At 35.6% G+C, this 27892-nt stretch overlaps 4 protein-coding genes across 6 annotated transcripts; 3 read left to right on the plus strand and 1 right to left on the minus strand.

The window, feature by feature from the left end:
• Positions 1 to 1489: 1489 nt before the first annotated feature.
• LOC110732789 lies at positions 1490 to 2323 on the plus strand. The gene has a single exon (XM_021912796.1). The coding sequence runs from the start codon at positions 1490 to 1492 to the stop codon at positions 2321 to 2323; it is 834 nt and encodes a 277-aa protein (XP_021768488.1).
• A 4335-nt stretch (positions 2324 to 6658) lies between these two features.
• On the plus strand, positions 6659 to 12671 carry LOC110732259 (26S proteasome non-ATPase regulatory subunit 8 homolog A-like). The gene is made up of 6 exons (XM_021912174.1): positions 6659 to 6880; positions 8496 to 8574; positions 8711 to 8813; positions 11001 to 11264; positions 11393 to 11504; positions 12248 to 12671. The coding sequence occupies exons 1-6, from the start codon at positions 6776 to 6778 to the stop codon at positions 12386 to 12388; spliced, it is 804 nt and encodes a 267-aa protein (XP_021767866.1). The 5' UTR covers positions 6659 to 6775; the 3' UTR covers positions 12389 to 12671.
• A 149-nt stretch (positions 12672 to 12820) lies between these two features.
• On the minus strand, positions 12821 to 26941 carry LOC110732258. 3 transcript variants are annotated; one of them, XR_002513456.1, is made up of 10 exons: positions 26694 to 26941; positions 25599 to 25830; positions 25432 to 25503; positions 25131 to 25202; positions 24711 to 24808; positions 23788 to 24016; positions 23535 to 23615; positions 23169 to 23270; positions 22152 to 22670; positions 12821 to 13500 (listed from the first exon to the last, which is right to left on the minus strand). XR_002513456.1 is itself a non-coding variant. In XM_021912172.1 (9 exons), exons 1-9 carry the CDS (start codon positions 26793 to 26795, stop codon positions 22288 to 22290), a joined length of 1374 nt encoding a protein of 457 aa, XP_021767864.1. In that variant the 5' UTR covers positions 26796 to 26941; the 3' UTR covers positions 22084 to 22287. The 3 variants fall into 3 exon arrangements, 1 of the variants encoding a protein (XP_021767864.1); XR_002513455.1 differs by having other exon boundaries at positions 23535 to 23618; XM_021912172.1 differs by lacking the exon at positions 12821 to 13500 and having other exon boundaries at positions 22084 to 22670; positions 23535 to 23618.
• LOC110732790 (coiled-coil domain-containing protein 186-like) lies at positions 15017 to 17461 on the plus strand. The gene is made up of 3 exons (XM_021912797.1): positions 15017 to 15206; positions 15342 to 16551; positions 16849 to 17461. Exons 1-3 carry the CDS (start codon positions 15017 to 15019, stop codon positions 17459 to 17461), a joined length of 2013 nt encoding a protein of 670 aa, XP_021768489.1.
• Positions 26942 to 27892: the final 951 nt, after the last annotated feature.

A 27892-nucleotide genomic window follows, 5' to 3' on the forward strand; every position in this document is an offset into this window, starting at 1 on the left:
AGGGTAAGAAGAAAAACCGACATTCTCTAATTGCTCTTTTGCTCTCTTCCATCTCCATCATCATAAAATATACAATATCATAGTTACCTCTTAACACGTTATCAGCACCAGTTACTAGTCAGGTATATTTATACCTACTTCTCAAAATTATAACAAATAAATATTATCTACTTCTAAATGTTTTGAGGAGTATGCTCTATAGTTGCCCATATTTTGGGATCCTCTATACCAGAAACTCAAACATTTATTATATTATATATCTCAAAACAACGGTGAAAAATATCCTTACTTATGAATTTATTACTATCTTGCCTTGTTTTATTTATGTTGGTATCTTGGTTTATGTTTGATTCATACATGTTGATATTACATACTCACCTTCTATGTAAAATTTAATTTGCCTTTTATACTTATTATTTTTCTTTCTTTTACGAACTTTTTGTGTTTCTTTCAGTTTTCGAACCCATGATCTTTTATAGATATTAGGGCTCTCGAACCACTATGGCTTGCATTCCCAGTGTGATAACCTTTTACAATTATAAATACTTATATTTGAATCATAATTTTGCCAGTACATTAAACCATTATATGATATTTTTACAATTGTACAAAACAGTAACAGATAAACCTACCTCTATAAAAGGTATATTTTCCCCCGATTTTCACCACAAATCTCTTATCCTCTCTTTATCCAAAAATCACCCAAAAATTATTCACCCCTTCTTCTCCAATATGTTCCCCGACGGCGACCAAAACATCCAAAACACCCACACCTTCACCTTTGAGGAAGATTTAAAGAAAATAAAACAATATTTTCTCCTAATTACGGCGCTTGTAGTTCTGTTAGTAGCAATATTAATTTTTGTCATAATGTACAAGTGAAGTTTGTTTATTTTGTCGGTTAAAAGCATGTTTTGTTTTATTATGTTGTTTTGTTGTTTTAAATCATCATTGTATAATATTACCATTATTATTATAATTATTGTTACTACTATTGTTGTTGTCGTTTTGCTGTTTATACGACTAATATGATTTTTTTTGCATAGTTATATAATTACTCACAATAATAAACCAAGGGGGAGAAAGAACTATTTTATTTATGTCTTATTATTGTTAAAAAAAAATTTAATTATCATGTGTTTCATTAACAAACTAAAAATATGGAAGACTTAAATACATGTGATATACGTATGATTATAAACTAATTATCACGTAATTTGTTGTAGTTAAAATGGGAGATCTTGTGAAAAGACAATTCAGCATTCTAGATTTATCTGGAAAGAAATTTTTGGAATGGAAAGTGGATGCCATGATGAATTTAAAAGCTCAAGGGTTGGAGCATACTGTTAATAAAAGTCCCCCTGGTCAAACAACTGATACTACCACTTCTGCAATGACGGTTGAAAAACCCATTACCGAATAAGAAAAGGCAAAAGCCTTAGTGTTACTAAGGCATCATTTACATGAAGGCCTTAAAACTGAGTACATGATGGTTGAAGATCCCAAAGAATTATGGGACTGCCTTAATGAAAGATTTGGACACCACAAAAGGGTGCTCCTTCCTAAGGCATTATTTGACTGGACAAATTTACGGTTCCAGGATTTCAAATCTGTAATAGATTACAATTCAACCATACATGAGATAGTATCTATATTGAGATATTGTGATCATCCAGTCACCGATGAACAAATGATTGAAAAAACACTCACTACCTTTCATGTAAGCAACATACTGTTGCAAGAACAATATCGTGAAAGAGGTTTTAAGAAGTTTAATGAATTAATGAGTGTATTGCTTGTTGCGGAACAAAATAGCGATCTTTTGTTGAAAAATCATAATCTCAAACCAACTGGGTCTTTGGCCACTCATCATGAGGCAAATGCAACAAGTTCTTATCCACTCGAGGCAAATGCTGCACGAAGAGGTGGACGTGGAAATTACAATGGCCGTGGAAAAGGCCGTGGAAATTATCGCAGACGAGGCCGAGGACGTGGTAGAAACAATTTTCAAAGAAACAGTAATTTCAAAAATTTTGAAAAACAGAAGGGACAGTCATCAGGAAGCCACAAACAAACTCTTTCAAAAGGAAAAGACACATGTTACAGATGTGGCATGACAGTCCATTGGGGACGTACTTGTCGTACGGCCAAACATTTGGTAGACCTTTACCAGGCTTCTGTAAAAGGCAAAGAGAAAAATGCAGAAGCAAATTATGTTAATGAAGAAAATGCTCCATGTCCTACCCTTGATGTGTCCGATTTCTTCATGGACAATGCTGAAACTGGGAATGATTTCATCTTTGGAGAAAATAACAATGCTTAATTAACCCATCTACTGATGTAATATATACTACGTTTTAATGAATTTTCTGATATGTATTTTAAATGATTAGTCATGTACTCTTAATTTCTATCATAAATAAAAGTTTGTATGATATTATTCTAAACTAATCTCATATTTATTTTATGAAGATATGGATATACCCGAAGTTGGTTCCGAATATCATTGCCTTTTGGACAGTGGAACAACACACACTATCTTAAAGGATAGGAAATATTTTTCACAACTAAAGTTGTTTCAGGCAAATGTAAACACTATCTCCGGGTCAGCAAAATTAATTGAAGGATCTGGAAAGGCTTGTATAATGCTTCCAAATGGAACAAAATTGATGATCAATAATGCTTTATACTCGAGTAAATCTCGAAGAAATCTCATAAGTTTCAAAGATGTGCGCCAAAATGGCTATCATTTAGAAACAATGACAACGGGTCAAAAGGAGTATTTATGCCTTACGGCAGGAAAATATGGCAAGAAACACATTTATGAGAAATTGCCAGCATACTCTTCGGGGTTATACCGTATAAACATACGACCCGTGGAAATCAATATGATATCTAACCAGAAGTTAGATGACAAACATTTGATTATTTTATGACATGATCGTTTGGGACATCCAGCAACTGGGATGATGCAAAGAATAATAGCGAATTCAATTGGACATACAATAAGGAATGCCAAAATTCCTCGATCGGATGAATTAACATGCTCTGCAAGTTCACTTGGCAAATTAATAATAAGACCATCCATGAACAAAATTGCTATTGAATCTCCAAAATTCTTGGAAAGAATTCAGGGAGATATTTGCGGGCCAATCAATCCGGCATGTGGACCATTTCGATATTTTATGGTTTTAATTGATGCTTCCACACGATGGTCACATGTCAGTCTGCTTTCAAGCAGAAATGTTGTTTTTGCAAAATTACTTGCCCAAATTATCAAATTAAGAGCACAATTCCCAGATCATACAATAAAGAAAATAAGGCTCGATAATGCTGGGGAATTTACATCCCAAACATTTAATGATTATTGTATGTCAATTGGAATTGATGTTGAACATCCAGTAGCTCATGTCCATACACAAAATGGTCTAGCTGAATCACTAATTAAGAGATTACAATTGATTGCAAGACCATTATTAATGAGATCAAAATTGCCATCATCTGCTTGGGGACATGCTATAATACATGCAACAGCACTAATTAGATTGAGACCTACAACTTATCATAAATTCTCACCACTACAACTTGTTTGTGGTAGAGAACCAAGTATCTCACATCTAAAAATCTTTGGTTGTGCTGTATATGTTCCTATTGCTCCACCCCAACGAACAAAAATGGGTCCACAAAGAAGGCTGAGAATTTATGTCGGGTTTGAATCCCCATCTATAATTAAATATCTTGAACCATTGACTGGTGACTTATTTACGGCTAGATTTGCCGACTGTCACTTTAATGAAACAATATTCCCAGCCTTAGGGGGAGAGCAAGTGGACCCACACAAGAAAGAAATAGAACTTATTTGGAATGCAACACAATTGTTGATGTTAGACCCACGAACAAATATGTGTGAACAAGAAGTTAAGAAAATTGTTCATTTACAAAGTGTTGCAAATCAATTGCCTGATGCATTTGTAGACACAAAGAAGGTGACAAAATCACATATACCAGCAGAAAATGCCCCTGCACGTATTGAAATCCCAACTGGTAATAAGGCCATAGAAAATGAATCTCAGGCACGCAGAAAGCGTGGAAGACCACTTGGTTTAAAAGATTCTAAGCCAAGAAAATTGAAAAGATTGGATGGAATAGAAAATGAGACTAATAATGTTCCCCCGTCAGAAGGTCAAGAAAGACCAAATGTGGATGAAAGTAAAGAAAATGATGATAATCCAAAAGGGGACGAACAAGAAAACAACCCTACGGGAAATGAACAAGACGTTCAAAACGTCGATAACAATGAAATTTCAATGAATTACGTCTCTACCAAGACTCATTGGAATAGGAAAGATGTTATCGTGGATGAAATATTTGCAAATTCCATTGCAATCGACATTGTGTCCGATGAAAATGATGTTGAACCAAGGACAGTGGAAGAATGCCGACACAGGAGTGATTGGCCAAAGTGGAAGGAGGCAATGCTGGCTGAGTTGAAGTCACTTGAAAAACGAGAAGTATTCGGAAAAATAACTCTTACACCAGCAGGTGTAAAACCCGTTGGCTACAAATGGGTATTTGTGAGAAAACGTAATGAGATAAATGAGATAGTTAGATACAAGGCAAGACTTGTAGCCCAAGGATTTTCTCAAATTCCAGGGATTGATTATGAAGAAACATATTCTCCAGTGGTTGATGCAACTACATTAAGATTTCTGGTAAGTTTGACAGTCACAAAAGGACTGCAAATGCGATTAATGGATGTAGTGACTGCGTATTTGTATGGGTCACTCGATACGAACATTTACATGAAAGTCCCCGAAGGACTAAAACTACCAGAAAACCACAAGCCTAGACAACTGCCTTCCATAAAACTAAAAAGGTCACTTTATGGATTGAAACAATCTGGAAGGATGTGGTACAACCGTCTGAGTGAATACCTTATGAGAGAAGGATTCAAAAACAACCAAGTTAGTCCCTGTGTTTTCATAAAGCGATCACAATCAGGATTTGCTATCATTGCAGTTTATGTTGATGATTTAAATATCATCGAAACCCCAAATGAACTCGAGAAAACTGCAAAATACTTGATGAAAGAATTTGAGATGAAAGACCTTGGGAAAACTAAATTTTGCCTTGGACTACAAATTGAGCACTTGAGTCATGGCATTTTTGTCCATCAATCAAACTATACAGAAAGAGTTTTGAAATGTTTCTTCACGGACAAAGCAACCCCAACCAACTTCCCAATGGTTGTTCGTTCTTTGAATATGAAAAATGATCCATTCAGACCCCGAGAAGAAAATGAAGAGATTCTGGGTCCAGAAGTACCGTACTTAAGTGCAATTGGAGCCTTAATGTACTTAGCTAACAATACTAGACCCGACATAGCTTTCTCTGTGAATTTGTTAGCCAGGCACAACAATGCACCAACATATAGGCATTGGAAGGGAGTTCGACACTTACTCCGGTACCTACGAGGGACACAAGACCTTGGTTTATATTACCAACCAAAACAAGATGCTGCTCTCATTGGGTATGCAGATGCTGGATACTTATCAGATCCTCAAAATGCCAAGTCACAAAATGGATATGTATTCACTTATGGCGGCACTGCAATATCATGGAAATCAACAAAGCAGACATTGACCGCGACATCATCAAATCATGCAGAGTTGATAGCCCTCTATGAAGCAGGACGGGAATGTGTGTGGCTGAGGTCGATGATCAGTAATATCCAAAAGGAGTGTGGAATGAACGCAATAACAGAAGACCCAACCATCATCTTTGAAGACAATACAACATGTATCGCTCAAGTAACTGAAGGATATATTAAGGGAGATAAAACGAAACATATTGCCCCAAAACTGTTCTTCACACATGATCTGCAAAAGGACGAGGAAATAAATATCCAGCAAATTCAGTCTTGTGAAAATCTTGCCGACCTTTTCACCAAATCACTTCCTTCCAAGAAATTTGAGCAATTGGTTCACAAAATTGGAATGCGACATCTTCGTGATCTATGCTGAAATCAGGAGGAGTATTATATGCACTGCACTCTTTTTCCCTTCGATCAGGTTTTTATCCCACTGGGTTTTTCCTGACAAGGTTTTTAACGAGGCAGTATATCAAAGCATATAATATTTTTCTTTGAAGCAACCCATACTCCATTTCATGCGAACTTCAAGGAGGAGTGTTAAGAAAATGTCAAATGAAGTTCACATGAGTTTGGAGCACAATAGCTTATAGCTCATCACATGAGCTATATTTAGGACAATAATTTGTATATAAGTACAATTATGTAACATACTTTATGGGCAATATTTGCCTATAAATAAGTTCACTATCTTGTGAACTGGTAGGGTAAGAAGAAAAACCGACATTCTCTAATTGCTCTTTTGCTCTCTTCCATCTCCATCATCATAAAATATACAATATCATAGTTACCTCTTAACATAGTTTGCATTATCACATGTAGAATTTCATTTTAAAATAAAATTTTTCACATTTTCGTTTTTACTCTCGTTCAGTAATTGCTTTGTTTCAAATAATTGACACAGTTTACGGTCAAAGTTAATACACGAATAATTTAAAAAGTCAAGCTGTATTAATTATTCTAACAAAGTAACAAAGGGAGTAGCTTTGGTATAAATAACCCAAAGAGCTAAAGTACAGCAAAATAAGTGGCTTGTTGGTAAAGAAAGGAAGAACTGAGTTTCAGAAATTGAAGAAAGAGCGAAACTCAGAAAAGAGGAGAGAGAAATTTGCAAATTCAGTAACAATGGATCCCAAACTCACTGAGATTGCCCAGACCTTCGAGCGTTTCAAAGCTGCTTCTGTTCGCAATGATTTCGACACTTCCACTCGCCTCCTTTCTCAGCTTAAGGTTTATTTCCTCTCCAATTTAAACCCTAGATCCTTAATTTCCTTCATTGTTTTGTGAATTCATTCAGTTACTATGTTTTATTTAATTCACGAGATTTTGTGGAAGTTTTGTTCAATTTGCTACTTGTTTGCTCCATTTTATCGTGTTTTTAGGGTTTTATTATGTTTAAATGCGGCATTATTGGTAGATTTCGGGTTAATTTTGCTGTAAGTGATGGTTTATTGATTAAAATTAGTTGCAATGTTGAATTCGAGCGCCGATTATCTCGATTTGTGATGATAGGAAGCTTTCATTTTGTATTTAGGATCGAAGACTGGAAATTGAATTTTTAGTGTTTGTTGAAATAATTGATGTCGAATACTGATGGTAGATGAAGGAATTATAAATTATAGGTTGATATAGATTTAAGCGAAGTGTATTGAATTGATTTGCCTCTTTTCACTTCTTCTCTGCCGATTGGAGGCTCGAGAATAACATGCAAAACAAGAAAAAGAAGTTGGACCGTGCATTTTTTAGATTCGATTGTGGATGAGATAAAGAATACATTATGGAATTTAAGAGAACCCTAATTCTTAGTCTAGTTTAATTCTTTCTTTTATGTGAGGTGCTGTTGCCTGGGATGTTGGAGTTATTCCATCAATATTATGGCATGCTTCTTAATGACTAATAGAGAGGAACTTTATGAGTAGTTTTTATTATATTGCTTATGTTGATAGTATTTACAAAGTATGGATTGCTGAACGTGGTGATCAAGCGGTAGTCCTTTCTACTCAATAACATTAGTTACTTGATTGATAGCAAAATAGAAGGGAAATGAAGGAGAGTGAGAGAGAAGGATAGGGAGGAGAAAGAAAGAGAGGGAGAAACAAAAACTCCATTTTCATTTCACTCCAAATCTCTCCAATTTTGGAGGGATAGTTTTAATTAAAAGCAAAGAGAAATATGGATTTCTCCAACCCCTCATCCAAATTCCCTTCCCTCTCTTTCTCTCAATTCCTTCTTATTCAAACAAAGTGTAAACATATGTATTTTTCTTGTGTCAATTTTGCATATACCGAGTAATACATTAGAAATTTGATCTTTAGTGTAGGTTGAATGCTCTAGGCTATCACACACAGCTGGATAGAGGAGGTGGGTAGTCTTTTTATAGTTAATATTAGATGGAAAAAAGGCAGCACTAAAATTTAAGAGAACCTTATCTTTTGGTCTAGATCTCTTAATTTTCAAATCCTCGAGTACCTACATCACTGCATGGTATTTTTAAAGGAAAGGAAGAGCATAAGAGATATTTCAATCAAGTTATGGGGGAATCTCAAGTTCCATATATTGTTAGCAAACTACTTTAAAGCATGTTTCCGCTGCCTAGATTTTTTATTAACTGTGAATGTTGACTTTGTTCCTTAACCATTGTGGCATGCTCCTTTAAGACTAAAAATTGAGGAATGTGCAGTTATTTAGAAGAGCATATGTTTCATAGTGTTCTTGAAATACGATTGATGATCATGTAGGTCATTTGTGGTAGTCCTTTCTTCATCAAATAAGATTAGCTGCGTGATTGGCATGATTGACTTAGTTTGTGTATTTGGTTTGTGACAAATTTACTTGTGTGTTGCAGGTATCACTGACAGAATTCCGAAGCCTTCCTCCATTGTTTGAAGCAACACCAAATGCTATTCATGAATTGAGCTTAGCAAGTAACTCTCTTGTCCTTATTGTGTTCATCTTTCACCTTCAATGTTGCGACATATAAAGTATTCTCATCTTATTCTCTCTTTATATTTGATCTTTTGGTCATTTACATTTTTTTCTTGATTGTTTGATAATCTTCAGGGGATATCTATGAGCATGCTGTTGTTTTAAGTGTCAAGATGGAGGATCAGGAAGCATTTGAAAGGGATTTCTGCCAACTGAAACCTTACTACACTGATGCCAGGTAAATTGTCATCTGTCTGCAAGGCAAGATTTCTTCAAGTGCTAGTGTTAGGTATACCCTAGATATGCAAGTAATGAAAACCTCTAGTCTTTGAATTGGGTTTACATGGGAACCTCCCTTGTGCTTTGACACTTAGGATTAACCCTCCTATTTGGTCTTCCAATTCTTTGATTGTCAGCAAAGATATAAATCTTTTTACATAGTTGTGTACTTGTGTGTATCTGTACACCGGATTGTGGTTTCAAATTCTGACTTTGTGCCAAATTATTGAGGCTCCAAAGAAATCCTTGTAAACCATAAAATTTCACCTGCAATATACAAATAAAGAGGGAAGGAAAATATACGGAAACCATTATCTTCTTTGTCATGCTGTCTTACCTGATAAAAAAATAAAGTTAGGGAAAGTGGAAGAGGTAGCAATTCATATTCAGTAGCATAATGTAAATATTTGAGGCCTTTGTTTGAGAAGTTGGTACTTGGTAGCTGTTGAAACCTAAGAGAGTTTACAATACTTGTTTGATGTACCGGGGGGGGGGGAGTGCAACTCCACCCCTTAAGTTGAGGTGCAAAAAGTGCACAACTACTTTTTGCGGTAACATGCATGGAATTAAAACTCACCCGTTCCGTTCTATAACGGCCGCTTTGTAACGGGTTTGGGACTTACCGTTCCGCGAAAAGCCGTTATATAGCGGCGCATTGAAAATCACACCTAACTCGCCCCAACGGCTGTTACGTAATGGTAGAACGGGGTTATATAACCGTTCTATAATTGTAGCGGCCATTGAATGTAGAAAATCCATCTTCACTGTTTGCGAAGAACAGAAAGCCAAAAGAAGAAGATAGGTTAAAGGGGGGAAATAACAGATTCGACATAGGTTCGAAAATAAAACCCTAGATCTGTAAGTTATCAACTAGACTAGCTATAAAAGGAAGAAAAATATTGGGGCTTCAAGTCGTGGGAATTAGGCGAGCTGAAAGCAGTTTACACTCCGGCCAAATTTCGTTCCCGGTGATGGCTATTTGTAGGTCTTATTTTCTCTCTCCTCCCTGATGCGGCTGGCAGCTAGCTTCCTTGCTTGTATCCTCTTTTCTACCTTATAACTTTTGTTATCACGTGGCCTTCTCTCAATTCTTTCTTTCTTTTTCTTTTATTTTTATTTGCAGTTTGAAGGGTTAGCCTTTTCTTTCATTAAAATCTGTTTGGAGTACTATCTTATGCTCACTGTAGCTCTTATTTTATTTGAGTGTAGCAAAAAGTAAAGCTCAAATAATGTTAAAATAATTTATCAATGCCATATCTCATATATTGGGCTGTATTTAAAGTAGTTTTGGCAATAATATTGTATAAATTAAAAAAAAAAAAAATTTGAATTTAAAAGCTTAAAAATGACTTATGTGAAGGTTTTGAAAAAAAATCACGCCGTGAAATCCGCGATCCGTTCTATTTGACCGTTACAAGCCGCTTCCGTGACAACGTGTCCGTTACCGCAAAGTCGCAAACGCGACCGCGACCGCGATTTTTTTCCATGCTAACATGGGTTGGCTTGTCACTTATCTGGTTCTTTTTGGCCAACAACTTGGCACTGTCTGGTCACACTTGATGTGTGTTTTTTCTATAAGGCAAAGATAATATTGTAGGCTAGGAAATTCAGGCCGCCTTGAGTCAACTTGCTTGCCATATACTGTGAAATTTGTGACTGCTTATTTTAGCAAGTCTGCAATGGAATTTGTCACCCTACTTAGTGGTATTGCAACAGTCTTACAACCCCAAGAGAATATTTCTTTTTGAATAATTTTCATTGCTCCTGAAGTCTTTTTATCCAAATGGTCTATCGCTCTATCCAGGGAGAATAACTCATTGAATGACTTAACAAGGGAGTCTACCCACCTTCAAAAGCAAACCTGAAAAGGAGTTATTTAGGAATTAAATTACTTGTTAAAACTTGTGGGGGGGGGGGGGGGGAACACCAATTGAGTTGATCATCCTTTAACAAGTCATATTTATGCAACTGGGTTCTGATATAGTGGGTTAAGTTAATTGGTATTTCTAAAATTCCTCTAAGGTCACAAAATAGAATCTAAAGTCATTTCTTTTGTTTCACAAATTCTTTTGTACCAATTTAATAATTTTTTCTTGAACATTTACAGACAAGTGCTGACTTATTTTCTTTTTTTTTTTTGGGTCAGGGGTCATATACCACAATCTCCACAGGAGTACCCAATCTTGGGTCTGAACCTGTTAAGGCTTCTTGTCCAAAACAGAATAGCAGAGTTTCACACTGAATTGGAGTTGCTTTCATCTACCGCCTTGGATAATCCTTGTATTAAACATGCTGTAGAGCTGGAGCAGTCCTTCATGGAAGGAGCATACAACCGTGTTTTAAGTGCTAGGCAGTCTGTACCTCATGAAACTTACGTGCACTTCATGGATTTGTTGGCCAAAACTGTGAGGTATTTCCGCTTGTATGACACTGTGTGATTGTAAATTTGTAACTTTGCCTCTATTTTATTCTTGTATGGGGTGGCATTCTATGTCCTTGCTATGCTTCTTGGTATTAATGCATTCTCTGTAAATGCAGAGATGAAATTGCTGGATGCAGTGAAAAGGCATATGATTCTCTTTCATTGAATGATACTAAACAATTGTTGCTATTTTCTTCTGACAAGGATTTGCTCGAGTATATCAACGAGGTAAGCATAACAGACTTGTGGTTGACTGTTTTTCCATCTACTTATTTTCGGCCCCGGGGGGTGGGGGGGTGGTTGCTGGGGACAGATGATTTGTTATTCCCCCTTTAAGAAGCTCAATAGATTGAGAAGGACTGGATAAGATCAGAGCTGATGCGTGATTTCTGCCACTATTACACAAACCAAATGTTTGAAGAACTTGAACCAGCAACTTTTGTAAGGGGAAACTATTGTATGTAAGCCGTGTTCCATGAAAAGATTGGCTGTGATAGTGTCTGCTACATAGATTGAAAACTTTAGCCATTTGAATGCTGCAGATTCTAATTTGCTCTTGCATGATTCTCCTATTTGCTGAATGTTAAATTGTTAGTATGAATTCTATCCACTTGAATGCTCTTCCTAATTTTGTGCTGTCCTATTTTGCACTTCCATTTATCTGTTTGAGTAAATACTTCCTCCGTTCTTTTTTACTTGACTCGTTTTGACTTTTACACTATTCATCACTCCTCCTTTGACCGTCTTTTGTGAATAATATATAAGGAAAAACATATTCATGTAGGATTTTTTGAATTCGTCTCAATAAGTACTATCATTATATATAACTTTTATAATTTTTACTTATGGAGAATTAAAGTTATTAATCGTTAAAGTTTTCATTGGCAAGCTTGATAAAAAAAACAGGTCAAGTAAAAAAAAACAGAGGAAGTACAACTCTTTCTAACCAAAAATCTACATGTCGCTTTCAGGAACATCCTGACTGGGAGATCAAAGATGGATGTGTTTATTTCCAGAAGGCAAAAGAATCTGCACCATGCAAGGAGATTCCATCTCTGCTACTTATCAACCAAACTCTCAGTTATGCTAGGGAACTCGAGAGGATCGTGTAGTGGATTAGCTTTAAACAATTCTATATCCATTGCAGCAATTGATGCAAAGATGTTTTAATGCACCACCTACTACTTCCTGTAGACAGGATTAATTGAGCCTGAGAAGGTGCATATGCTCACATGCTGGCCGAAGTGATTTTAATTTTGATTTTAGCATTGCATTGAAAGGTCTCATGCAGTAACAATTAAAATTGGCATTTAACCTTTTTGTTGTCTACTTTCTTAAGATCTCTTTGCTCTTTCAAATGTTTTGTGATTTATCTCTTTTCAATTGTGTTGCCAAGATTTAATCTGAAGATACCTAGTAATCTAGTATTTTTGTCGATATTTGTTTTTGTTTAACCATCCATGCCTATCATTGGGTGTAAAATTGCCCAAGCTTGCTTGCTAGATCAAAGAATAACTGGATATAAATGCTTAATGAAAAACAAGATACCGCGTATTTTAGAGTTGAGGAATTTTCTTAAATAATGCATTGGTATATAATCTGGAGATGGTTTGAAACCCAGGTTTTGCGTACTGCAAGTCAAATACTTTTCCTTTACTAACTATACTTTCTTTTTCTTGCTTTATTTTTGTTTTTTGGAAACCAACTGTAATCTCAAGGGATGTTCCGAAATATCTTATCCAAATATCCGACCTAAAATTTCAGATATCTGATCCGGTTTTAAGATTTCGGATATTTCGAATTGGATATCCAAAAAAAATTCGGGTTTTCTAAAATCCGGTGATTTAATTCGAAAATCTGATTATTCAATCTGAAAATCCGGATATCCAAAATTTTGGATATCCGAATTTTCGAATCGGATCGGATATCCGAAATTGAACAACCTTTCTCAACACCTTCGCTTTGATGTTAAATCATAAACATTAGTAAAGTGAATAGCTAAAAAATGGTAAGTTACGCAAGACCAGCTATAATAACTCATTGCAAACTCGCGTTAAATTCCCAAATCGAAACTTGGGCAGTCCAATGCTATATTTGACTTTTCAGTGTTCACAGCTTTCGTTTTCTTCGTGCCAACCAGATTACCAAACCATTTTGACATGTCTCTGGTGGAAGCTGTTTGTTCCTTACTTTCTGGGTCTGTCTTCAACAATTTTGTAGAAGGCTACACAAGAACATAAAATAGGTAAGTGTTGAATTGACCACCTTAGATTTTGATGATTGACTTACATAAAACAAACTTTGACTAACGACGTTTATGAGTCTTGGTTAATACAGAAGATTCAGGTTTGAAGTAATATGTTTCGGAGTAGGAACAACAAAGTTTGGAAGACTTGATGATGAATGCAAGCTTTCAAGATGTCCTCACAACTCTATATTCTTAGTTACTCAGTGTACGAACTTAAGAAACAAAAGTGTTGGAAGGAATTAAGAAGAAACTCGAAGTTCCTGAAGTTCCTGAAGGAACTTGACGAATGACTCAGAAAGTTTTAAACGAAAGTTTTAAAACGGTTTTCAAAACCCTTAATTTAAGGAAGTGATAAAAATCAGTTTTGAAAAAGATTTAAAAAGATTTTATAAATAAATAAATAATTCATTAATTTAAAAAGATAAGTTTTAAATTAATTAATTATTTATCTTTTAATTAATAAATAAATAATTATCTTTTTGAATAACTGATTTTTTTGACTCGGTAAATACTGGCTCCTAGTATTAAGGAGAACGTTGAACTTGGGAGTCAAGCTAAGGAAATCATGTTCCTAAATTTCCTCTGCCTACATCCCAACTTCTCAGTCAAAGAGAACGTGGGATTAAGGGGGAAGTGGGAATTTGATGGAAGCTTGAATATTCTCTTTATAAAAATAAATCAACGTGGATTTTTGAAAGTGTGGAAAAACAATCTTAAGTATTCTGAGCATAGAGTTTCAAAGTGTTTAAAAGAGAAGTTTCTTCCATCCTTAGTCTCTTAACTTCTTTAGGAAATACTTGTAATCATTGTGTAATTGGGTTTGGGTTGTGAGAGTTGTAACGTGTGAGACTTGAGAGAGTTGTTTACATTGTACAAGTGATTCGGAGTAGAATCACAAAGTGTGAGAAACTGTGATTGAGGGATCACAGTTGGGTAACTTGAGTTCCTCACGGAACTTGAGTCTAGGCAACGTATTAGTGATTGTAAATCATTTTTACATAGTGAATTTATTCATTGCCTATCTCAGTGTCTTTTCTCTTAGTAGTAGATTTAATTCCGCAAAATTTACCATAGTCTACATACACTACAATTCACCCCCCCTCTTGTAGCATACATTGTTCTATCAATTGGTATCAGAGCAAGGAACTCGGAAAAGCAGGAAGCCCTGTCGAGTCAAGTTCCTGGAGGAACAATGTCGAAGGACGAGAGACTAGCTGAAGGTTATTCTACACAAAGACCTCCACTCTTCAATGGGAAGTACTACGCCTATTGGAAGACGAGGATGGAGATGTTCATACAGTCCGAGATTTATCAAGTCTGGCGAGCTATCGAGGTAGGAGATTACGAGGTAACAAAGACCAATGCAGAAAACGAGGTAATTCCTAAACCTATTTCTGAATACGATAGAAGCGACTTTGAGAAGAAAGAGATTAATGCTACTGCTAAAAAACTCCTAGTTTGAGGTTTAGGGCCAGATGAACACACTCGTGTTATGGTATGTAAAACAACAAAAGAAATATGGGATTTACTAGAAATAACCCACGAAGGAACTCATGAAGTTAAACGTTCTAAAATTGATATACTGCTTTCTAAATATGAACGTTTTGAAATGGGTTCAAAAGAAACTATTCAAGAAATGTTTACTCGTTTTAAAAATATTACTAATGAATTAGTTTCTCTTGGTAGAGTTATTCCTATGGATGAACAGGGACGCAAAATTCTAAGGAGTCTTCCTGAAGATGAACGGTGGAGATCCAAAGTGGCAGCTTTGCAGGAATAAAAGGACTTTACAACTTTCAACCTTGAACAACTTGCAGGTTCCTTAATAACTCATGAGCTTCACCTATCAAACAAAAGCCAAGAAAGTTCAAAGAGCCGAGGAATTGCTCTAAAGGTTGTCCAACCAAGTGAAGAGGATTCCGAATCTGGAGAGGAAGAAGCTGCCATGCTAGTCAGGAAGCTAAAAAAGTTGTACCGCAACAAAAGGTTTGGTGACCAAAAGAAAAGGAACTTCGAGAAAAACCAATATTCCAAGGAAACTGGAGGATGCCACAAATGTGGGAACACAGATCACTTCATCAAGGAATGCCCTCTCTGGGAATCAGAAAAAGGAAAAGGCAAAATGAAGGAACACGGAAAATCTAATACTCCAAACTTTTCAAAATCTGATTACAGGAAAGCCATGATAGCTGCGTGGGGAGACACAAGTTCCGAGGATGAAGAAGAATCCACGGAAGAAGAGACGGCAAACCTGTGTTTGATGGCTAAACATAGTGAGTCTGCTAAAAAGTCAGAGGAGGTAAATCTCGAACCTAAATTTCTGAAATCTCTGTCAAAAGACAAATTAATTTCTTTGCTCATAGAAACTTTGGATGAATATAAAGAAATATGTCTTAAACTTGGACAAAATGAAAAAGCTCTAGAAATCTATAAGGATCATATGAAATATTTGAATAGTTCAAGAACAGATGTTCAGGGAAGATTCTTTGATTTGCTAGATAGAAACTCTATGCTAAAGGAAACATTGGAAAGAGTCAAAAATGAAAATATCATGTTAAATATTGATTTGACTCAGTATAAATTGTTATGCACTAACATTGATTCTAATAATGTTCTTCAATTGCCTTTAGTAACCTTTAATGATGATCTTGAAAATTTGAAAAAAGAATTGCAGGTTACTAAAGACAAAAATGAATCCCTTGAAAAGGATTTAGAAAGAGCTAGAAACAACAAAAGTGCAATCCACATGGGAGTTCCAAAGTGGATATCTGAAGCTCAAACCAGAAGGACAGAGGGTTTGGGTTTCAACCACAAAAAGAAGAATAGTGGTAAAAAGAAAAAATACGTGGAACTCCCTAGTGAGACTGTGTGTTCCTTCTGTGGCAAGTCAGGACACAAAGATACTGATTGCAAAAGAAAGGAACTTAAGTCCACTAAAAATATAGCTTATGTATGGCAAAAGAAAAATGAGTTTGCTGTATCAACAAAGGAACCCATGAAAGATGGGGTTCCTGAATCTAACCCTTAGTTTCTTTTGCAGATCGTAGTGAGGGGGAACAACCAATGGTACCTCGATAGTGGTTGTTCCAAGCACATGACAGGAGATAAATCAAGATTTCTCTCACTGACGGCCTATACAGGAGGAACAGTGACCTTTGGTGATAACAAGAAAGGCAGCATTGTTGCCGTAGGAAAAGTTGGAAGGTCAAGTTCCCAAGCTATTGATAATGTTTTTTTAGTCGAGGGCCTCAAACACAGCTTATTAACCATATCACAATTTTGTGATAAAGGAAACTCTGTAAGTTTTGATTCTGAAAAATGTAGCATCATTCAGAATGACACTGGGAAAGTTTTGCTGGAAGGAACTCGGAAAGGAAACACTTATACAGTGGATCTCAATACAGTTCCGAGGAATAACTTAACTTGCCTCAGTGTCATTGAGGATGATCCTTTACTGTGGCATAAACGTTTTGGTCATGCAAGTTTCTCTTTGATTGATAAGTTAAGAACAAGGAACTTGGTAGAGGGACTTCCTTCAATCAAGTTCCTACATGACAAAATTTCTGACGCTTGTGTGAAAGGAAAGCAGGTCAGGACATCCTTTAAATCCAAGAAGATGGTGAGTTCCACAAAACCCTTAGAGTTAATTCATATGGATTTATGTGGTCCTATGAGAATTCAAAGTAGAAGTGGAAAGAAGTACGTCTTAGTAATTGTTGATGATTATTCTAGATTTACATGGGTTATTTTTATGTCTAGTAAGGATGAGACTTTTGACGAGTTTGTTACATTTTCAAGGAGAATTCAAAAGTCCACAGGTCATCAACTGATACACCTTAGATCCGATCATGGCACTGAATTTGAGAATTTTAAATTTGATGATTTATGCAGGGAACAAGGCTTAAGTCATAATTTCTCAACTCCAAGAACTCCTTAGCAAAATGGAGTTGTGGAAAGGAAGAACAGAACCTTAGGAGACATGGCTCGAACCATGTTAATAGCCAGCGATCTTCCAAGGAACTTCTGGGCAGAAGCCGTGAATACAGCCTGTTATATTATAAATCGTGTCATGCTAAGGCCTATATTAAATAAGACACCCTATGAACTGATGAAAGGCAGAAATCCGAACATATCTCATCTTAGAGCATTCGGTTGTAAATGTTTTGTACATAATAATGGTAAAAGAAACATAGGGAAATTCGATGAAAGGAGTGATGAAGCCGTATTTCTTGGATATGCTACTAACAGTAAAGCGTATAGAGTTTACAATAAACGTACTATGTGTGTTGAGGAAAGTGTGCATGTTATATTTGATGAAACTAATCCACTTCCATGTACACAGGAACATGAGAACTATGACTTTGAAATTGGTCTAGTACGTTCTCAAGAACAAGAAGATGTAATAATTCCAAATAAGCAGCCAACTCGAGTAAATGAAAATCATGAAAATCCGGAGAAGGAACTCGACATACTGACTGAAGTTCCTTCGACAGAACAGCCTCAGATTGAAGAACCTGCCGAGGAACCAATAACACAAGAGGAAATCACTGAAGAAGAAGCAACTGGCTCAGAAAATAAGAATAGTCGAGTTACTATCCAAACCTTCCAGCCCAAACCTTGGAAGCACCAAAAGTCACACCCACTGGACAAAATTATTAGTGACTTATGCAAAGGAACTCAGACTAGATCGCAAATGAGGAACTTCTGTGCCTTCAATGCTTTTCTATCTACTTTGGAACCTCGCAACCATAAAGAAGCCTTAGAAGACCCTGACTGGATTATAGCCATGCAAGAGGAACTTAATAAATTCAAAAGAAATCAGGTTCCAATCAAACCCCAAAGAATCGCATCTAACAGCCGTCAAGAGAATACTGAGATATCTCAAAGGAACTGACGACTTGAGTTTATTCTACCCAAGAAGTGACACATATGATCTTATTGGATTTGCCGATGCCGACTATGCTGGGGATTTGGTGAATAGAAAAAGTACATCAGGTATGGTCCAATTCCTAGGATCTTGTTTAGTTTCTTGGAGTTCCAAGAAACAGAATACAGTTGCTCTATCCACAACAAAAGCAGAATACGTAGCAGCTGCTGCATGTTGCTCACAACTGTTGTGGATAAAACAACAATTACGTGATTTTGGCATAGTTCTTGAATGTGTTCCAATATACTGTGATAATACAAGTGCTATTTGCATATCAAAAGATCCAGTACATCATTCACGTGTAAAGCATATTCATGTTAGGCATCATTTTCTAAAAGACAATGTGGAAAAAGGCTCTATTAAATTAGAATTTGTACAAACTGAATATCAAATTGCTGACATTCTAACAAAGCCTTTGAGTAGAGAAAAATTCGAAAAGATGCGATTGGAACTCGGAATGATAAGGCTGAATTGAGCAGTTCTTCTTGGAACCCCAAGGTATGTCTTAGTGAAACGACTGAGAATTGTTATATATAACCTTGGTGTGAAAAATATAATCTCGAATCTTGCAATGAAAGAGTGTGTAATTCTAATAAGTATGTGATCATATGATTATGTTGATGCAGAAGACAAATTAAGCCATATTATTTTCCAAGTTCCTTTTTGTAAAGCTCTGTACATGTCAACCAGTATTTTACTTTGAAGTAACTTATTGGAATTTTTTTTCTTTCGTAATTTTTAATTTTCTTTATCTTTCAATTTTTATCTTTTTATTAATTTTATCTTATAAATTTCAAAACAACAAAAAGATTTTTTTATTTTCTCAATTAGATTTTATCTTATTTTTTTATCTTTATCTTTAATTCTTATTTTATCTTAATCATTGTAAGTAAATCACAAAATCCTTTACCTTACCCCACTAAACTCTTAACCATCATTCATCGAGAATTACATTCTCAAGCCTGAACACATCCTTCAAGAAAAATCATTGTTAAAGCTGAATTTAAAAGTGGTGAATGGGAATGTTTGTTTTGCATCTGATGTGCAAAGTGAGTCTGAGGGGGAACACAGTGAGGGGGAAGGAGAAAAGAAAGAGAAAGATAGTGAGAAAAATACAGAAGAAATTGGTGAGAAAGAAACAGAAAAAGATAGTGACAAAGAGGTCGAAGAAGACAAGAGTGATGGGGCAGTAGAAAAGAAGAGTAGCAAAGGAGAGAAAACAGAAGGTGAATCAGAGGAAGCAGGAGAAAAAGAAAAAGAGAAAGATACAATAGAAAAAGAGAGTGAGAGTGATATAATAGAAAAAGAGAGTGAGAGTGAGAAGGAGGAAGAGGATGATCAAGAGAAATTAATGAAAGAGTTGCTTCAGGAAATTGGGGGCTCTGTCAAACACACCCCTGTAACAGGAAGAAGAAGGAGAAGTATCAGACTTGCTACATCTAAACCCAGAACCCTGCAATCTGAGCCTGTTATTGTTGAGTTGGATGATGATTCAACCAAAGTTTCTGAAGAAACTTCCATCCAAGTTCCTCAGGGTCCCTCCTCATCTGTTCCAGAAGAAACTCCATCACCACCTCCAATTCCATCCCCTGCTCACCAAACCACACCTTCTCCACCTGCTTCACAGCCTCGTACTTCTGGTCTCGGCTTCAGTGCTTTTAGCTCTGGTCCAAGTTTCTTGCAAATCCAGGAGGAACTTAAGCTTTTGTCCACTACACTTACACAGAGTATAACTAACCTTTCTTCTAAAGTGGATAACCTGGCTACTAAAGTTGAGGGGCTGCAAACTCAAATGCTTTCTCTGGAAGATAAAGTAAACGCTCATATGGACTCCTCGACTCAGGAATTCAAAGCTAAGGTGAAGCAAAGTTGTTACAATACCATTCTTGATGCGATCAAGGATGTTCCCTTACCATGAAGCTACTACCATTTCCTAGCCTTTGCCAAACACACCTACCCCACTGTTTCTTGTGATTTATGAACAATGTTCTTATTGTTTAGTTTTCTTTAGTTTATTTTGGATTTTTTGGTTGTTTTACACATTTCGTTTTGTTTTGACTCGGTTTGTGTTAAACTGGCTAAGTTTGTCTTTGAATTTGATATTCTCATTCTGGTTGCATACGAACTGTGTGAGCATGCTTAATCGTTCATGAATTCAGATTTACTACTCCCTCCGTAGTTTAGTACTATATATAGCATGCTCTTTCTATCATTTTGATAATGTCAAAAGGGGGAAGAGAAGAACAAACTCAGAAAGCCGGACTCAAACCGATTCCCTTCAAGTCTTCATCATTTAAGTAAAGGTATAAATTTCATAATTTATTAATTTCATGAATGATGCAGACTTCTTACTACTTAGTTTATTTTACCGTTTTGTTTATTTAATTAGTTTGCTTTGTTAATGGTTACGATAATTGCCCGGGTGTTTATTTTGTTTAACCGAGTTTGTTTTTGTTTGTCATCATCAAAAAGGGGGAATATTGTTGAATTGACCACCTTATATTTTGATGATTGACTTACATAAAACAAACTTTGACTAACGACGTTTATGAGTCTTGGTTAATACAGAAGATTCAGGTTTGAAGTAATATGTTTCGGAGTAGGAACAACAAAGTTTGGAAGATTTGATGATGAATGCAAGCTTTCAAGATGTCCTCACAACTCTATATTTTTAGTTACTCAGTGTACGAACTTAAGAAACAAAAGTGTTGGAAGGAATTAAGAAGAAACTCGAAGTTCCTGAAGGAACCTGAAGTTCCTGAAGGAACTTGACGAATGACTCAGAAAGTTTTAAACGAAAGTTTTAAAACGGTTTTCAAAACCCTTAATTTAAGGAAGTGATAAAAATCAGTTTTGAAAAAGATTTAAAAAGATTTTATAAATAAATAAATAATTCATTAATTTAAAAAGATAAGTTTTAAATTAATTAATTATTTATCTTTTAATTAATAAATAAATAATTATCTTTTTTATTAAATAATTATCTTTTTGAATAACTGATTTTTTTGACTCGGTAAATACTGGCTCCTAGTATTAAGGAGAACGTTGAACTTGGGAGTCAAGCTAAGGAAATCATGTTCCTAAATTTCCTCTGCCTACATCCCAACTTCTTAGTCAAAGAGAACGTGGGATTAAGGGGGAAGTGGGAATTTGATGGAAGCTTGAATATTCTCTTTATAAAAATAAATCAACGTGGATTTTTGAAAGTGTAGAAAAACTATCTTAAGTATTCTGAGCATAGAGTTTCAAAGTGTTTAAAAGAGAAGTTTCTTCCATCCTTAGTCTCTTAACTTCTTTAGGAAATACTTGTAATCATTGTGTAATTGGGTTTGGGTTGTGAGAGTTGTAACGTGTGAGACTTGAGAGAGTTGTTTACATTGTACAAGTGATTCGGAGTAGAATCACAAAGTGTGAGAAACTGTGATTGAGGGATCACAGTTGGGTAACTTGAGTTCCTCACGGAACTTGAGTCTAGGCAACGTATTAGTGATTGTAAATCATTTTTACATAGTGAATTTATTCATTGCCTATCTCAGTGTCTTTTCTCTTAGTAGTAGATTTAATTCCGCAAAATTTACCATAGTCTACATACACTACAATTCACCCCCCCCCTCTTGTAGTATACATTGTTCTATCAGTAAGCATGTAAATTAGACTTGAAATTTTAGAAAAGCTGAGGAATCCTGAGTAGTTGGCAAACCTGATAGGTTGTAGTTTCACTAACCACAGATGAATGACCGTCTATGAAGCTTGTTCCTGAAGAAGTTTAGTCAGATTTTAAGTAAGGTGATATAGTGCTGATGATATCATAAGCCGTCTATTGCATGCTAGATAGGCTACTTGCCTTTAGAAGATTGTAGGACAGCTGGTCTTTCATCAACAACGCTTGATTCAGCAGCAGATTTGTTCTTGCGAGGAGATTCATATGCATTGGATCTTATTATTTCAGTCCCTTCTGTGGAATCTGGCCTTTCAAGGTTACTACAATTGCCTTCAGAAAATGTGCTACTGTCTCCTCCAGCTGCAGCCTTCTCATTGTTATGCTTCTCCACTGCCTGGTCTGCCTCTATCACTTGACACCGATCAACTGGAAGGGAATTGTCAAATGTCTGACTTGGCTGACTGTCATCATGTAACTGAACCAGCACAGGAGCATCGTTGACAGTGGAAAGGGTTTCCTGAGTCATAGGTTTCCTCATAATTGATAAGATTTGATTGGCTGCAGAAGAAAGAACGAATCAAAAACTGTTTTAACTGCTAGACCGCTAGTGCTTGAGAGCTATAATGAATCATAAAGTCACTGCTCTTGAAATAGATCAGGTGATGTTTCTATAACAGGCTAAAAATGCTGTTCAACCAGTTTCCAACTAGTCTACATGCATTGTAGACTGACAGCCACAAGTTCATGCTCGGGAATGAGCATAGACCCAGACCAAATCCCATACGCTACGAAACCACAGGCTCAAATATCAATAATTTTCACTCTTTTCCATTAAAAAAAATCCGGGGACTATATAGAAAGAAAACAAAAATATATAAGTCAAAGGCCAAAGCAGAGCACCTCTTTAAGGCATTTTACTTTATAGAGGTTTAAAATCAAATACAGCAACAAAATTCCATAACTTAATTCCCCATTTTTTTTCTCTCAAAGCAAGATGTGTTAAGAGGAGAAGGTTAAAGATTGACTACAATGTGCAGAGAGGTAGAGCCTACATACCATCACGTATAGGCGGGTGAGAAGCAGTGTTCTTCTGTTTAATCTCATCAAATCCAATTCTTCTTGCACTAGAGTTAACATGTTTGATATTTCGAGGTTTCCCTGCCAGTGGTGATTGAGTAAACAATATAAGCTTGCAAACAAGCATAGATGTCACATAACTTATTCATCAGCAAACGAAGTTCACAACAAAGATATGCATACTGGAAGGTTGATAATCTCTAATTTGGTGAGAAAATCAATGAGCATAAATAAAATATACCAGCATTATATCTTAGCACATGCCACAAAGAAAACAAGGCTAGAATTTCGAAAATAATTTCTACTACTAATGCATAATTTTATAGAAAGTAACCGCCAACAGACCTATCCCAACGGAATCGCCAGAACCAACTTGATCCATCAGTGTAGATTCTTTGCTTCTTTTTGCTTTTGAAGCCGAAAAATCTGCTATCAGAAGAGATAACCAATTCAGCCAATTGCTCTGGCATGGTCAAATTGAATGCAATACTATAGCAGCCTGAAAGTTTAGCTAAAAATGTTTCTATATCACGTATAATTGGTTTATATAAATCATTTGGCAGAAGGGTCCAACTGTGAATGCAGATAGGCCAGATACCACTAAACGGCTTTTGCCATTGGCGGCCAGAAAGTATCTCTGATTTTTCAGTAGAAATGCTGTTTCTTCCTTTTATCTTCACATCTGCGTCATCTCCGCTGGTCCCCACAGGATCTCCAATATCAACCAAATGAGCATCAAATGTCAATGATCCACCAGAATTGATAACTTCATCTTTATTCAAAAATCTGTGATCTATTTGATTTTTGCTGCAGTCATACAGCATAATCTGAAAGGAGGTTAGAAAGAGGTCTATGTAAACAGCAAAGAGACAAGGATTAACATAGCAAAACAGAAAAATTGATTCAGCCTACCCAAGTGAAACCCACCAAAAATCAATTAAAATAATGCAGGGGGGAAATATTTTTTGTGGATGGAAAGGAAGATCACTGTCACCAGCAACAGGTTCATTCTCAATAGAAGGATCAGAGTCAAGACAGGTTGAAGAAATGAATATTCATAAAACTGGAGTGACATAGATTGGAATCATTAAATTTGTTAATTTTACATAGCACATTGCTCTAAAGCTCTTCTAAACTATTCCACTCAAGATCCACAGATCCGAAGGCTTATGTATAGGAATAGCAGCTTACTGATTAGCGGTAAGAATGCATACAAGTTGCTCTCCTAAACCAAGCCACATTAGGTGGTGGTTGTGGTGTTGTAATGTCTATAATTCTATATCAGTGTACTACTCACATAACAATGAATATTCCACTGACCATAAGAGAAAGTAGTATGGCTCACGGAAAGTGTGAAAGTGTACTTCAGACCACAATGTTGCACTAGAACATAAATTTTAACAATATTTCTACACATGCTTTCTTCATCTACTCGATTTCATCAAGCTTTAGTCACTAGTGTGTTTGCAGCAATTCAAATCCATTGTAGTAAGATAGTACAGAAATGGAATATAATAGAACCTGCCTCCCCTGTGAACCACAAATGATCATGCGTATGAAGCCATCATGATATTTCTTGGCCTTTTGTGTAAGTTGCGTTGTATACAATGCCTCCCACTCTGCAATGCAAGATAAAGATTTTAGCTGGAGGAAAGAGGGGAAATGCATCAGCTTAAGAGAGACTAAGGAATGCGCGAAGTCCCAGTTTGTGCTCAGCATTTCAACAGAATTTGGGAAATACAAGATTGCTGAGGGAAAAGGTGCACTTGTCTGTCTGCTACGCTGTATCAGCAAAGCTACTAAATATAGAACTATAGTTTCAGAAAAGCTTAAGTATTTAGATTTTAGACTATGTACTTAACAAATCAACATACAATTAAAGTTAGCACGTCCATGCCAAAAATTACAAATCATAAGGTGGCTACATATGTACATGCAAACCTTTAGCAGATGGAGTCACTGGACTTGTTGGGCTGTGTGCACCATACTTGAGAACTTCATTTTTCTTGAACTCTGCAATGTGCTGCCATAAGTTAGCAATAACTTGCTCTAAATATATGTTAAGGACATTAATGTCAAATTGCAACAGAAGTTTAACATAACACTTCCTTGTCCCACACTTATGCTAATGAAAGCATTCTCAAAATTATCCATTTTACATGACTTCCAAGATACATTGCATATATATAACAACTTAACAAAGTATCAAGCTTAGGAAGATATGAAAAGCAACAGCGAAAACCTCTGATAATCTTCTGAGACGGACTTAAGCATACTGTTGTATTCTTTCTTCCTGCTGTATTAGGCTTCCTACCTTAGAAAATAGAAACAATAGCAAATGAGAATCATATAAGGTCTAGTAAAGCTGAAATTCCAAAGACAAGACAGGACTTCCTCCTAAGTCCTAACCAGTAAAAGTATGTCTCAATTTCTCTCCTTGAGGCATTTGAGTTCTCTCGTGAGGCTTAACATCACGTTCATATTTGGGCTTTGGATTGGAGATTGGATTGCAGTTGTTTTCAGGATCACCAATATCAACAAGAAATGAAGAAAATGTTAATGACTCCCCTGATTTCACTGCTTCATCTTTCGTCAAGAATTTACTGTCTAATAGCTGCTCACCCTCATCATACAGCACCACCTGTTAATGATTATGCCAGTAAAAAAGTTTTGTTCCACAGACATTCCACACTAAAAGTTAATGGCGGTATTACAGTAATCAGCTACTAAACTAACTAGTACTTGGTAGCTTGCAATTGAAATTAGTCAACAATCCAACAGACTACAATGCAACAGCTCAGAACCAAATCAATTTGGAAATACTCTAAAAACCAATTGGACATTTGATAGAATAACTAAATATTGTACGAACTACTACTATCTGGTAACTTCAAATTGCATAATTTCCAGAATATGTAGGAGAAGATTAGCCAAAATAGTCGAAAACCTAGTGGATTACAGCTAAATCGAGTCAATTTGATGCCAATTTATCAAAATTTAGGGATAATTAGCCAAATCAGCTAATTGAAATTTGCGCGCCAATGATTCAGGGTTCTGTGATTTCGCTAAACAATAAAAAATCGAAATCGATCGTATTTCTGACAATTTTTATGCGCATTTTTCGCTCCGAAATCAAATTAATTCTATCAAAATAAAACAATTATAATGCATCAGTAACTTCAAATTACATGATTTTTAGTCCATATGACACAGAAGATTAAGCTAATTATGGTCTTGAAGCTAGTTAATCAGCTAAATCAAGTCAATTTGAACACACTTTTCAAATATTGGGGAAAACTAACCTAATTTCTTCGATTTTGCGCGGGAAACAATCTAGGTGTTGCAATTTCAGCACCCAAAAACATCGAATAATCGTAATCATTCAAAATTTAGATAAATTACGCGCATTTCTTCTCCGAAAATCAAATTAAATTATGGGGAAAAAAAAAATCACTTGAATCGGAAAATTAGAGAGATCGTAAAACAGAAAGAAGACGACGAAACCTTGTTGTTCGAAAGGAGATGAAGACTTCCATCTTGATAAACTTTTCTCTTCTGCTTCACATGCTTTGTGTATGTCACCGACCATTTCTTCAAATCTCCCATTCTCTCTCCTCTCTCTTTCTCTCTCTAACTTGAAGAAGAAAAACGTTAATGGCGGGAGTAGAGAAAATTTTGAAAAATCTCAGACAAATAAGTACGTAGTAGAATCAACAAACTATTGGGCTTGGGCCGACTTGGTTGTATTGAATGGGCTTGAACTATTGGGCTTGAACTAAATGCGGCCCAATTCTATTTAGGAGGTTAGGTAATCTGTTACGTGAATGTTTTACTTCAAATAGAAATAAAATAAGAATATGTCGGTTAGAGACAAGTATTACTTCTAATAATAGTCTTTGTTAATGAATCTTTCAACTTGATTCATGAATCTTTCAATAATTAATTTATCATCTTGCCCGTTTAAGAAGGTTGAAAAAGCACCTCCCAAATAAATAAATAAAAAATGATGAGTTTTGGTTTGAAGAAAAGATATAGGTTAATGTCATGAGATGTAGCAATGTGTGAGAGATGTTGACATGGTGTGAAGTGTGCCATTGTAACCAAGTTCTCATCAGCAAAGATAGAGACAAAAGACGTGATTAGGGAAATTTCTTAGGGGTTTGCGTTTTTGGAATTTTGTTGTTATTATAATGTTTTTAATGATATAAAATAGCATGCATAATATATATATATATATATATATATATATATATATATATATATATATATATATATATATATATATAAAGTGTGAGTTGTTTTATGAGAGATGCTAATAATATTAATACTCTGTTATGGTTCTTTATTTGTTGGAGTAGACACTAGCGTGAGACGCTTTCTAATTGGTAAGGTATTGAGTTATTCAAGTCTTTCAAATAGGCAAATGTATGATAAAATTTAACTGGGGTGTAACATATATTCCTATTTACAAAGCTGAAATTGTTTAATATCCTCGTCAGATTCCTTGGCAATTAAACATTTGTACGTAATACTTCTTATTTTTAGAAGGTAAGATAAAGCACCATGTTGACGATATCCCCCAATATATTGTCGAAAGATAACTTTATAAGGACGTATATATGTTCATAATAAATAGTTACTTCCTTTTGATCATATTACAATTTGCAAATAAATGCACGTACATGTTTACACATTTAAAAATT

Source organism: Chenopodium quinoa, unplaced genomic scaffold (genome assembly GCF_001683475.1).
Source record: "Chenopodium quinoa cultivar QQ74 unplaced genomic scaffold, ASM168347v1, whole genome shotgun sequence".
Classification (NCBI taxonomy): Eukaryota; Viridiplantae; Streptophyta; class Magnoliopsida; order Caryophyllales; family Amaranthaceae; genus Chenopodium; species Chenopodium quinoa.

Excerpts from the sequence above, each read along its gene's own strand:
- LOC110732790 (XM_021912797.1), top strand. The coding sequence starts at position 15,017 with ATGGTATGTAAAACAACAAAAGAAATATGGGATTTACTAGAAATAACC. Across the intron at positions 15,207-15,341 it reads TAATGAATTAGTTTCTCTTG|GTTCCTTAATAACTCATGAG; the intron begins GTAGAGTTATTC and ends AACAACTTGCAG. Across the intron at positions 16,552-16,848 it reads GTTCCTGAATCTAACCCTTA|CATCATTCAGAATGACACTG; the intron begins GTTTCTTTTGCA and ends TGAAAAATGTAG.
- LOC110732259 (XM_021912174.1), top strand. The coding sequence starts at position 6,776 with ATGGATCCCAAACTCACTGAGATTGCCCAGACCTTCGAGCGTTTCAAA. Across the intron at positions 6,881-8,495 it reads GCCTCCTTTCTCAGCTTAAG|GTATCACTGACAGAATTCCG; the intron begins GTTTATTTCCTC and ends TGTGTGTTGCAG. Across the intron at positions 11,505-12,247 it reads TGCTCGAGTATATCAACGAG|GAACATCCTGACTGGGAGAT; the intron begins GTAAGCATAACA and ends TGTCGCTTTCAG.
- LOC110732258 (XM_021912172.1), bottom strand. The coding sequence starts at position 26,795 with ATGGGAGATTTGAAGAAATGGTCGGTGACATACACAAAGCATGTGAAG. Across the intron at positions 25,203-25,431 it reads GTCTCAGAAGATTATCAGAG|AGTTCAAGAAAAATGAAGTT; the intron begins GTTTTCGCTGTT and ends AGCACATTGCAG. Across the intron at positions 23,271-23,534 it reads TGGCGATTCCGTTGGGATAG|GGAAACCTCGAAATATCAAA; the intron begins GTCTGTTGGCGG and ends CACCACTGGCAG.
- LOC110732789 (XM_021912796.1), top strand. The coding sequence starts at position 1,490 with ATGGTTGAAGATCCCAAAGAATTATGGGACTGCCTTAATGAAAGATTT.